The sequence below is a fragment of the Salvelinus alpinus genome, chromosome 20, assembly GCF_045679555.1.
Source record: "Salvelinus alpinus chromosome 20, SLU_Salpinus.1, whole genome shotgun sequence".
NCBI classification, from domain to species: domain Eukaryota; kingdom Metazoa; phylum Chordata; class Actinopteri; order Salmoniformes; family Salmonidae; genus Salvelinus; species Salvelinus alpinus.
The window spans coordinates 40,566,474-40,579,029 of NC_092105.1; the positions used below are offsets into that span (position 1 = coordinate 40,566,474).

The 12,556-nt window shown below is 40.2% G+C and overlaps 1 protein-coding gene across 2 annotated transcripts; it reads right to left on the reverse strand.

The window, feature by feature from the left end:
* Positions 1 to 8,333: 8,333 nt before the first annotated feature.
* Positions 8,334 to 12,545, reverse strand: LOC139546895 (lupus La protein homolog B-like). Of its 2 annotated transcripts, none has more exons than XM_071355817.1 (12): positions 12,353 to 12,545; positions 11,068 to 11,131; positions 10,839 to 10,942; positions 10,536 to 10,710; positions 10,332 to 10,439; positions 10,146 to 10,249; positions 9,983 to 10,054; positions 9,861 to 9,903; positions 9,478 to 9,615; positions 9,198 to 9,384; positions 9,002 to 9,121; positions 8,334 to 8,876 (listed from the first exon to the last, which is right to left on the reverse strand). In XM_071355817.1, the coding sequence occupies exons 2-12, from the start codon at positions 11,122 to 11,124 to the stop codon at positions 8,782 to 8,784; spliced, it is 1,203 nt and encodes a 400-aa protein (XP_071211918.1). In that variant the 5' UTR covers positions 11,125 to 11,131; positions 12,353 to 12,545; the 3' UTR covers positions 8,334 to 8,781. The 2 variants fall into 2 exon arrangements, with proteins under 2 accessions (XP_071211918.1, XP_071211917.1); XM_071355816.1 differs by lacking the exon at positions 12,353 to 12,545 and adding an exon at positions 11,415 to 11,497.
* Between the last annotated feature and the right edge of the window lie 11 nt (positions 12,546 to 12,556).

A 12,556-nucleotide genomic window follows, 5' to 3' on the forward strand; every position in this document is an offset into this window, starting at 1 on the left:
AAATCTCAGGTTTGGTATTAAATCTTTCCAAATGTGAGATGTTTGTTCTGAAAGAAGCTGTCAATCCAGCAGATTGTAACATCTCTGAAAAAGATACTGTAAAGATCTGGTGTAAAGATCACCAGAATTCTTAAGGCTGTGAATGACTTTAATTTGAACTCTGTAACTGAATCTGTCAACAACAAAAAAATATCCTCATGGTTAGGGAGGGATTTAAGTCTTCAAAGCTGAGGGGCTATTTTGTGCATCCTATCTTTTTTCATCTATTGATATTCCCAAATCCACTTGCTGTACCTTAGATAGGCTATTGTATAACTTCAAATGGAAAAACAAGCCAAATAAGATTAAAAGAGATGTTATCACCAACAGGGTTTGTGATGGCGGTCTAAATGTCTTAGACTTCACTCTCTTTAATCAGATAACAAAAGTCAACTGGGTTAAAAGGTACTAAAAAAATCTTCATATTTTCTGGAATTTTATACCTCATTTTGTTTTTCAGAAGCTCGGAGGGCTTAATTTTTTACTATAATGTCCCTATATTGTTGGTAAACTTCCTGTGAAATTGGCGGCTTTTCACAAGCAGGCTTTAATGTGCTGGGCTTTGCTGTATAAACACAACTTTTCACCTCAAATGTTTTATATGGAATAATGGTTCGATATTACATATAAACAAGATGTTATTTTACTGTAACTGGTTCTGGTTCTCAAAAAACATTGTCCTTGTCAGCCAATTAGTTAGTATTAGTGGGAATATATTTACACAGAGAGAATTTATGAAAATATACAATTTTGAGGTTTCAAGCAAGGAATATGACACTGTTATAAAAGCTATACCTAGTAGGATAAAATCTTTACTTCAGACTAATGCATATTTTGGAATATCTCCAATTGTTAGCGATATCCAGGTGAATGGCATAAGTTTACTAGAAAATAAATTCAAGAATCGTTTATTAAGGGATATTTTCTACAGGAAGTCTTTTCCCTCTGCGATATTTTGTTGAGCTTCATATTTTGATGTAAACTGGCAATAAAGTAAAGGAGATCTCCTTTAAGATTATCCATAGATTCTATCTGTGTAATAGCTTGGGCATATTTCTAGAGCTCCGACTTTCATACCTGTAGATCACTGACGTCACGATTTTACGTAGTTTTTTTCTCATTCTCATGCTCAGTTCTAAACAACTGAACTGGGGAAATCTACTACTTCCAGATTCAGTGCGTTAAAAACAACTGGGAATTTTTATTTGAATGATCATCCAACTCGGGCCTCTACAGAGCTCCCATTTCTGACCTGATGTCATGATTTCACGTCATATTTTTCAGAGTTCCCAGTTGTTTTGAACGCAGCACCAGTTGTATTGAAAGCACCATAAATCTACATACATCTCCCACATGAGATGGCATTTTAACCAATTTTTATATATATATTTATATATAAACCCTGGATTGCTGATCCTGCGTATTGGCCAACGACAGGCTTTGAAGCCACCGGTTGGTCATATTGGCACTCAGAAAAGCAGTCCTCTATAGGAATGATTGGACATTAAAAAATGTCATAACAGGCCTGACGGAAACAGCAAATTTGGTATGTAAACTTTCCAAATGTCGACAAAACAAAATATGCTAGACAAGGTGGGATCTTTTTGTCGGTAAAATTAGTGGTGAGAAATGGTGATGGAAACCCATTTTCTTGTGCAAATATTGATATAATAAACATATCGAAGTAAACTTGGAGTCACGTGTGTGTGGTCCTCCCGCTATGACTTGGGAAAGCATGCAGTTTATTAGGCTACAGATAAACTAAGTTATAAACTTCACAAGGTGGTGGAAGTGCATGCGACTGATGCTCCTTTCCAATAAATATAGAGGGTCTTATTCTGCAGATGTGATGATCGATGCTTGGCTACTGTTTGACAGATAAAAATGATCTTGCTCTTTTGTCCATAATAACCTCATGTAGGCTATCCTACCTGCACTGTATCTGCAAGTTGTTGGCAGAGCGCACTTGCCAAAACCACATTCGCTATAACGCAAAAACATTTTTGGGGACAAAACCATCAGAGTTAAATGCGATGGAAATCCATTTAACTTGTATGTTTTATTCGGTACATTGGAATTTAACGGCAAAAGTTATTTATGTGCCCTACTCATCATGCACAGCCAATCTTGGTGTTCTCTGGCAAATGCCAAACGTCCTGCATGGTGTTGGGCTGTAAGCACAACCCCCACCTGTGGACGTCGGGCCCTCATACCACCCTCATGGAGTCTGTTTCTGACCGTTTGAGCAGACACATGCACATTTGTGGCCTGCTGGAGGTCATTTTGCAGGGCTCTGGCAGTGCTCCTCCTTGCACAAAGGCGGAGGTAGCGGTCCTGCTGCTGGGTTGTTGCCCTCCTACGGCCTCCTCCACGTCTCCTGATGTACTGGCCTGTCTCCTGGTAGCGCCTCCATGCTCTGGACACTACGCTGACAGACACAGCAAACCTTCTTGCCACAGCTCGCATTGATGTGCCATCCTGGATGAGCTGCACTACCAGAGCCACTTGTGTGGGTTGTAGACTCCGTCTCATGCTACCACTAGAGTGAAAGCACCGCCCGTATTCAAAAGTGACCAAAACATCAGCCAGGAAGCATAGGAACTGAGAAGTGGTCTGTGGTCACCACCTGCAGAACCACTCCTTTATTGGGGGTGTCTTGCTAATTGCCTATAATTTCCACCTGTTGTCTATTCCATTTGCACAACAGCATGTGAAATTTATTGTCAATCAGTGTTGCTTCCTAAGTGGACAGTTTGATTTCACATAAGTGTGATTGACTTGGAGTTACATTGTGTTGTTTAAGTGTTCCCTTTATTTTTTTGAGCAGTGTAGTATGCCTCACCTCATTTTCTCTGCAAAATGCTCTCGTGGTCAACAGAGATGATCATAGACTGTTGGATATGGCGCCGACAGGGAGGGCTGCCTCGCTTCTAGTCCTTAGGAAACTTTGCACAAGGATTTCGCTACATTCGCAATAACATCTGCTAACCATGTGTATGTGACCAATAAAATTAGATTTAATATCAAACAGCAGCAATACACATTAGCACTCATCTCCTGTCCGAATGCTTGAAGAAAAAAAACAATACCAAAGTAAAAAAATTCTATATCATATGAAGTAAAAGTGAATTACTTAGGCTTTAGGAAATGCAACCAACTACAGAGATTGATGGGGAGCGGGAGAGGAGGCGTACCCATTTACCCCGCTTCAAACAAGCAAGCCTCAGTCACCTACTTAGCTTCAGTCACTGCCAAGATTGAAGCGGGAGACAAATCCAGCTATGGCCTCCTTGTCAGGCCTTACACAAGAAAGACAGGGGTCCTGGGATGGACAGCTCGCACAGCTTCCCCACATACGGCTCTGGATCAATGCTGACCTCATTGAAGAGGAGATGTATGTAGCCTGTAATGTTTTTGAAAAGGGAAATATTTTAAATGGGTAGTGAATTGAATTTCCTTTTATTTACTGTTCTGAGTTATGATGCTATCACATTTGTTGATGTAGTGATCTACTTATTCTACAATGTGTTGAAGTACTCAATTCGAAATATGCTATATTTGGTCGTGCACCGTTTTGTGAAACTTTCCAATGTTTAATTGGAATTTGTGTGACTGAAATGAATAACTATGACCTACAGTATGTTGGGTCTGTCTTCACAGCATACCCCCCCCCCCCTTCTTTACCTTGGGATAGCTGATTTTGTATCGCAACATTTCTGCTGCAGTGGTTGCCTGGGAAGCTGTGCAGAGTAGATGTTACATTTCCTAAAATGTCTATCATTAATTATTTATTGGCGGGAACTGGAATACGCTGTCGTACACGTCGAACTGGGACATTTTCAGCTTCCAGGAATTGTGTACAGATCCTTGAGACAGAAGGCTGTGCATTATCATGCCAAAACATTAGTTGATGGCAGCGGATGAATGGCACGACAATGGGCCTCAGGATCGCGTCATGGTATCTATATGCATTAAAATTGCCATCGATAAAATGCACCTATGTTCGTTGTCCGTAGCTTATGCCTGCCCATACCATAACTCCACCACCACCATGGGCACTCTGTTCACAACATTGACATCAAAAACCTCTCGCCCACATGACGCCATACACATGGTCTGCGGTTGTTAGTCTGTTTAGACATACTGCCAAATTCTCTAAAAGCACAGAGGCGGTTTATGGTAGAATGCCAATTGCACTCTCCCTCAACTTGAGACATCTGTGGGATTGTGTTTTGTGACAACTGCACATTTTAGGGATCTTAAATTGTCCCCAGCACAAGGTGCACCTGTGTAATCAGCTTCTTGATATGCCATACCTGTCAGGTGGATGGATTGTCTAGGCAAAGGAGAAATGTTCACTAACAGGGATGTAAACAAATTTGTAAAGCTTTTTGTGTGTATGGAACATTTCTAGTATCTTTTATTTCAGCCCATGAAACCAACACATTTTTATTCAGTGTAGTTAAGCTTATAATACGCTACCATTGTTGTATAAAATGTTCGGCTTTACGTGACATTGCATAAAGCCAGAAGTAATGCCTGCCTCCTGAATCCAAGCATTTTACATTACATTTTAGTAATTTAGCAATATTATCCAGAGCAACTTACAGGAGCAATTCGGGTTTGTGCTTTGCACAAACAGATTTCACCTAGTCTGCTCGGGGATTCGAACCAGCAACTTTTTGGTTACTGAACCAATGCTCTTAACCGGAGGGAGGAATCAGTAACTTTATGATCAACTATGTCAATGTACCAGTTTGTCATTTTTCATACCTGGGTCAACCTACTATGAACTGGTTTCATCAAAATAACAACAAATTTGATGAAAAACATGATTTTCAGTTTGGCACCTTTTTAATGCAGATTTTTTAATATTCACATGGAAATCTGTCGCCAATTGGATGGAAACCTAGCTATTGACCTCCATACAAAATTTCCTCACTTTTTGGTCTTATTTCTGTGGATGGATTTTGGGCTGAGAAAAACCTCTCGCTCGCTTTCTTTTGTCTACACACATGCAAGAGGCATTTCACTCGATACAAATTGTGTATTTAATCTTTCTGAATTCATTTTTTTTGTAGAACCACCTGTGATCTGTTAACCCAGAAGTAAAATCTCATGTAATTTGGTCAGCTGCGTGATTATCCTCTGTGTTAGAGATCCATGGGTGCACACATGCGAAGAACTTAAATCCCCGCCTTCGCCCTGATATGTTCATATAACCAGTGACGAAAACCCCCAAAACAGAACTAATGCTGCACGGATCTCACACATTCCATTCAATCCTGGCAGATTATCAGTCTTCACACAATCTGCCAACGTGAGATTAAACAACCTGCAACTGGACAGACATTTAAAATACACTTTTTTCCCAATCGGGGACAAAGAAAGTAAGACCCAGGTTAGTAGAAAAATATACAGTACATTCAGAAAGTATTCAGGCCCCTTGACTTTTTCCACATTTTGTTACATTAGCCTTATTCTAAAATGTATTAAATAAAAAATCTCAAACACACACCCTGTAATGACAAAGCAAAAACAGGTGTAGACATTTTTTCAAATGTATACAAAATAATAAGTAAATAAGATATTCCTGTTTAAGTATTCAGATTATTTGCTATGAGACTCAATTTAGCTCAGGTGCATCCTGTTTCCATTGATCATTCTTGAGATGTTTCTACAACTTGATTGGAATCCACCTGTGGTCAATTCAATTGATTGGACATGATTTGGAAAGGCATACGCCTGTCAGAGCAAATACCAAGCCATGAGGTCGAAGGAATTGTCCGTAGACAGGATTGTGATGAGACACAGATCTGGGGAAGGGTACCAAAAAATGTCTGCAGCATTGAAGGTTCCCAAGAACAGTCACCTCCATCATTCTTAAATGGAAGAAGTTTGGAACCACCAAGGCTCTTCCTAGAGCTGGCCGCTCGGCCAAACTGAGCAATCGGGAGAAGGGCCTTGGTCAGAAAAGTGACCAAGAACCCGATGGTCACCCTGACAGAGCTCCTCTGTGGAAATGGGAGAACCTTCCAGAAGGACAACCATTTAAGCAGCACTTCACCAATCAGGCCTTTATGGTAGAGTGGCCAGACGGAAGCAACCCTCAGTAAAAGGTAAGACAGCCCGCTTGGAGTTTGCCAAAAGGCACCTAAAGGACTTTGACCATGAGAAACAAGAGTCTCTGGTCTGATGAAACCAAAATTGAACTCTTTGGCCTGAATGCCAAGCGTCATATCTGGAGGAAACCTGGCATCATCCCTACAGGGAAGCATGTTAGTAGCAGCATCATGCTGTGGGGTTGTTTTTCAGCGGCAGCGACTGGGAGACTAGTCAGGATCGAGGTAAAGATGAATGGCGCAAAGTACAGAGATCTTTGATAATCTTGCTCCAGAGTGCTCAGGACCTCAGACGGGCTTAGGTTCACCTTCCAATAGGACAACGACCCTAAGCACACAGCCAAGACAACGCAGGAGTGGCTTCGGGACAAGTCTCTGAATGTCCTTGAGTGGCCTAGCCAGAGCCCGGACTTGAACCTGATCGAACATCTCTGGAGATCTGAAAATAGCTGTGCAGCGTCGCTCCTCATCCAACCTGACAGAGCTTGAGGATCTGCAGAGAAGAATGGGAGAAACTCCCCAAATACATGTGTGCTAAGCTTGTTGCATCATAACCAAGACTCCAGGCTGTAATCGCTGCCAAAGGTGCTTCAACAAAGTACTGAGTAAAGGGTCTGAATACTTATGTAAATGTAATATTTAGGTTTTTAATTTGTAATAAATGTGCCTATTTTTGCTTTGTCATTATGGGGTAGATTGGGGGGGGGAAACAATTGAATTCATTTTAAAATAAGGCTGTAACAAAATGTGGGAAAAGGGGTCTGAATACTTTCCGAATCCACTGTATGGCAGCATTTTCCCATTAGCCAAGCTGTAACGTCAAATTCAGAGGCATCCATATCGGCATTACGTTTAGATCTGCCAAAACCTCCACTACTGGCTCTTCCCAATTTGTTGGCATTCCAATTCTTAGATTGGAATTTTGTTGGAATTGAAATTGCTTTGTCTAACTTAAGTAATTTACATTTCTCCTAAGCATGTACACCCGTTCTGCCAGTCACATTCTGTTAAAGGGCCCCAAAGCACACACATCCCTGGGTCGCTCCTCTTTTCAATTCGCTGCAGCTAGAGACTGGAACGAGCTGCAACAAACACAAACTGGACAGTTATCTGAATCTCTTCATTTAAAAGACTCAATCGGACACTCTTAATGACAGTTGTGGCTGCATTGTTGCCTCTACCCTGTTGACTGTGACCAATAATGTTTGTACCATGTTTTGTGCTGCTATGTTATGTTGCTGCCTTGCTATGCTGTCATCTTAGGTCTCTCTTTATGTAGTTTTGTCCTGTATTTATTCTTTTAATCCCAGGACCCCATCCCCGCAGAAGGCCTTTTGCCAGGCCGTCATTGTAAATAAGATTGTTCTTAACATACTTGCCTAGTTAAATAAAAAATAAATATGCTTTATACAATCCACAACACATGACATCAAGGGCAAATTGGTTGCAGATTTGGGATGCTGAGTTCTTAACATTGGTGCAGCAATGCTTGATGCAGGGTAAGAAAATAAAACTGAAGAAAAGTTATACTGGAGTATTATCTAACCACTTGCCTTGTGTGTTGGGTTTGACATTGACAATACACTGGAGATATTCTAAGACCTGATCCAGTGTACATGCGTTTCCTGAGAGCCCATGGATATGCCAAGGAATATGACACTGTGATAATGAATCCCCTTTTGGTACCAAACACAACCAAGGCAAGTTTTCACTTCAAATTAAACAAAAAAAGTTGAGAAACCTTGATCGCTTTCTCGAAAAGAAAAGAAAAAGTTATGGACATGCAGTTTGAGGACCGCTTTAACTATGGCAATGACAGCAGTATATTCCTGTCACAAAACAACACGAGATGTAAGTTGTCAGAACACTCAATCGTGGTGTATTACTCCATCAACTTCTGTCATAAGTGGTTGTCCAATCTCTCTTTTTGCCGAATTTCAGCACATACAGAAGAAAGCAAGTGACGGAGGAGTAAAACTTGGAAGTAATAGCAGGTAACAAATGCCGAACAAGTACACAAATCAATCCTGCCCGTGTTTCTCTCCTTGACAGAGCTAAGATATGACTTGCCAGCATTCTACAAGTTCCAAAAATCTAAATCGTTAAGGGGTAATGTTGACAAAAGTCTAAATTAGTCTGACGCCATGCGCTTTGAAAATAGGCCCGAGAATCTAACTTTTAAAAATCAAATTTTATTGGCTATTCACAAAAGCAAATTAGAAAGGAACAAGATCTGGGCTTTAGGATTCAACAGTATACACGATTAAAATAATTGAGGAAAAATTTAATGGCAATGAACAACTTTCTAATGACATGCACGTCTTTGTATGGAGGTGACTAACAAGCATAATACACTCCTGTTGAAATGAAATTATATGTTCAGATGCAGTCAACAAATTAAATCCATATTAAATAAGACAAACCCATTAAAAAAAAATTGTTCAGGGTAGAAATTTACCGTTTCCAATCTTGCATTATAAATTGTTTTCTAAGTTGACATCAAGGTGGACTTTCTACAGTTCTCATGAAGCCTCCACTGGAATGAAATAAAGTTGTTCTGTTTTCAGTTAGTTTCTTTTCAAATACAATATTACATTGAGATGTGCAGTACATATCATTTCTAAGAACCATTCTGAGTTTTGACAACCTTTGCAGCTGGAGCATCAGCATCTTTGCCCGCTCCTTCCAGTGATCGCTTCTTTGGACTAGGAGGTGCTATTAGAGAAATGGAAGTTAAAAGGAAAAAATTGTTCCAATGTTTATTTTCTCATTGAAGATTGGTAGAGACATTTGTCTCACCAGAATCCTATGATATTGCATGATTAACATAACTCTCTTACCATCATCATTATCACCATCATCAAATTTGGTCTTTCTGCCTTGGTAGTGTGATTTGCCATCACGTCCACCCCTGTCCCTTCGTCCTCCTCTCCCCCCTCTCCCACCTGATTTTCGGCCACCTGTAAAGAGCGAAAGGAAATGTTCCATCAGATTAGACAGGAAATATTACACCCCCCCCCCCCTGAAATCAGTTACCTCTGCCTCTTTGTTTGTTGAGAGATTCCTGTTGGTCTTCAATGATCTTTTTCAGAGTTTCCCTCTCAGCATCTCCCTCCACCACCTCCCACGTAACATCTTTGTCTTTAATTTTTAAGTTTCCTCCATTTGCTTCTTTGGCCTTATCAAAAGCTTCCTTAGCACTCACTCTGAACAAGATAGTACCCTTTAAAATAATAAATGATCATTATTTCCTATGACAATTTCATTTGTGTAACTGAAGGGTGGTTCAAATAGTTTATTACATTAGAATTCTTGCCTCTTTGGCACCCCTGATGAAATCAATCCATTTGATTTGACCATGACCTGAGAACACCTCGTGAAAGTCCTCTCTTGAAACACTGTCAAGGTTGCCTGAAAACTTCAGCAGGCATCCGGTCTGCTCGTCCAGAGATTTCTACAATGCAAAATAAAGCAGAGCACCACTAGTGAGCAACTTTAAACCTCCCTGTTTAGGGAAGAAAAACAACACACAAAAGGTCCTGTTCAATAGGAACAGGAGAAAATCATCTTGAATTGGAGGGGGTACTACACAAACTAGCCCAATAAGAACAGACGCCAGTTTCAAAATGTTTAGTCCTAATGAAGACGACCCCCTTTAAAACATACAATGATTTAGTATTGCACTTCCAGAGATCTTACCATTTCCTCTTCCTCTGCATGTTTTTGTTTTTCGTCCTTGTCTCTATAAAACAGTTAATTTTGCACAATTTACTTTACCATAAGACAAAAATAACATTATTAAGTGTCAGTAATGTGCTCACTGTTTAGCTTTAGCCTTTGACTCCGCTTTCAACTGTTTTCTATCCTCTGCTTTCTTTGCATGGTAGTCCTCTCTGAAAACAAGAGCAGAGTTAATATACATTTTTCACCAGTATCAAAAGGTCATCTTAGAGACTTGGCAATGGTAGCTAAGCCTCCACATACCTTGAGAGTACAATCATTTCATTTTCTTTGAATGATTTGGTGTCTGTGCGTTCAAGGAACTGCTTTGATACTTCTTCAGTGTCGAAAGTCAGGAACACTGAGCCCTGAAAATGGATGGAGATGCTGTGTGTTATTATTACAAAAAGTTCAACCTTAACTGGGAAAAAATATCTCCTGCCACATTACCTTGAACTTCTTTTGCAAGTTTCGTCTCATCTGAATGTTTTCTATGACGCCTTTCCCTTTCAGCCACCCCTCAATCTCATCAAGCGTTGTCTCCAATGGAAAACCTTTCTGGGAGATCATAGAACATGTTTGACATGTTTGTTCTCCAAAACAGCTGTAAGATCTCAATCAGTGGCATCTCAAATATTGGAAACCCCAACTTACAATGTACACAGATTTGTGTTTGAGGGCATCTTTGTACTCGTCATTCAGTTCTGGTAAAGGCTTGCTTGAAATTCTCCTGATTTTTGTTTTATCCTCACTCATTTCCAAAAGGCCAGACTTGGATTTTTTCAGAGACTCAACAATTACGTTGGGATCGGTTGTCAAGCATTTCAGTCTGAAAATAGAGGGGAGAGTTAGGAATCATGTTATAAGCAAGCAACTAATCTAAAAAAAAAAAAAAAAATAACAGGCTGAATTAAGTCCCAAATTCCAATTGAGCAAATAAAAGTAAATTGCACAAACCTGTTAAACTTCAGCATGGTCTCCAGGGTCACCCAGCCATCATCGAGCTGCAACTGTTCTTTGAGGAACTTGTCTCTTGGAAGGTTGTGATCACCAAAGTAGTACTTTGAAGATAAAGAAAAACATGTCAATCAGGGTTGACCAGCATTATCCAGGTTAGCTGTCAGTATAATACCACCATCTTTTGTTATACAGTTACAGTAGAATACATTTTGCTATGACAATATACCTCAATCTGTCGTGCCACCTTCTTCTCAAGTTCAGACATTGCTTGATCTTCTGCCATGATGTGTCTGAAAAAAATAAGTCACACAATTATTAGATCAAAATGTGACAAATCAATAAGCAACACTAACCAAAAGGGAAATGCTTTAAATACAAGTACTAGGCATGTCAGCTAATTACACAACGGACATGCATGCGCAAGACGTATGCATTGAGAAAAGCTTTTGCTTAATTAAGCTTCGAACACATCCGCAGTTTTTTTGCGAGAAATAGTACGCAGCATCATCTGGATATGCATTTTTATTTAACTAGGCAAGTCAGTTATGTACGCAACAAAAGTTCAACATTCACCTTCTGCTACCATTTCTGTCAAGCCGTCTACGCATACAGTTTGACGCATACGTTCGATAAATCCAACATACGCACCACGCCCAACGCACTGCAACGTAAACGCAGCGTTTCATTGGAAATTAATGTAATTCTGGTGTGCCAAAATACATCAACACTGTCGGTGTGATCGAAGCGTTACCCACGTTTTCACTCCTGGCTAAAGACAGTCATGTTACCCAGCCTACCAAGCTAGCTAGCATTATATAATGCCCATACTGTATGAAGTATTTTCGTTTACTAGTAGTTACAGTAACAGCCTCTAAATTCAAACAAGTACATGACCTAAAAGGGCAGTTTACACCATGATGCAGTTTACAGTGAGGCCAACGCGTAGTTACATCAAAGATGTTCTTATATGGACAAGATAGTCGAGTGACAATTCTAACAATGGAAATACATGTCCTCAAATATGGGAGGCAGGCAGGCGGCGAGATCAGCTGGGTCCATTCTAGCCAACGAGGGCAGATAGTTCTGCCTGTTGTTCACACGCCTCCAATATAAGGTCGTTTTTCAAAGTTGCCGAAATGCCACGTGCGACCACTTAGATCAGTGGATTATTAACAACCTAACCATTACGAAACTTCTATTTTACCAAATATGCCTCGCGTAGTAAATTAGCAATTACATTTGTTGTTGACCAAATTCGACATTTATTGACCACACAAATTTCTCACTTCGTTGTCTTATTTTCGTGGACCGATTTTGGGCAGAGTAAATTATCTCGCTTCGCCTCTTCCTCTCTGGCTACATGAACTGTGTGCTACCTCGTTAGCTTGCTAGCGATCAACTGCTTATTTTCTCCACGGGCCTCAAAAATACAAGATAGGAGGGTTCTTTACCAAATACAATGCATTGTATATGAATATCTACCGCTGTTAAATTGTAACAGATTTACTTACTGTGATAAATTGACCTACTACCTGCAGAGATGCTGGTTCTCCAGAAGACTTTCTACCACACTACGCTAAATCACGTTGGCAAGCAAGCACGTTCTACGGAGAACATTGAGGGCCAAAACAAATTGCTTTCTGCACTGCAGCCAGGGCTACAGCGCCACCTGACTGCTGCGGAAGTACCTTACGGTCAAAGGTTTTGGTAAATAT

Coding starts and splice junctions, on each gene's coding strand:
- LOC139546895 (XM_071355816.1), bottom strand. CDS start 11,449: ATGCGTAGACGGCTTGACAGAAATGGTAGCAGAAG. Junction 10,711..10,838: donor ACCATGCTGAAGTTTAACAG/GTTTGTGCAATT, acceptor CTCTATTTTCAG/ACTGAAATGCTTGACAACCG. Junction 10,440..10,535: donor AACACAAATCTGTGTACATT/GTAAGTTGGGGT, acceptor ATGATCTCCCAG/AAAGGTTTTCCATTGGAGAC.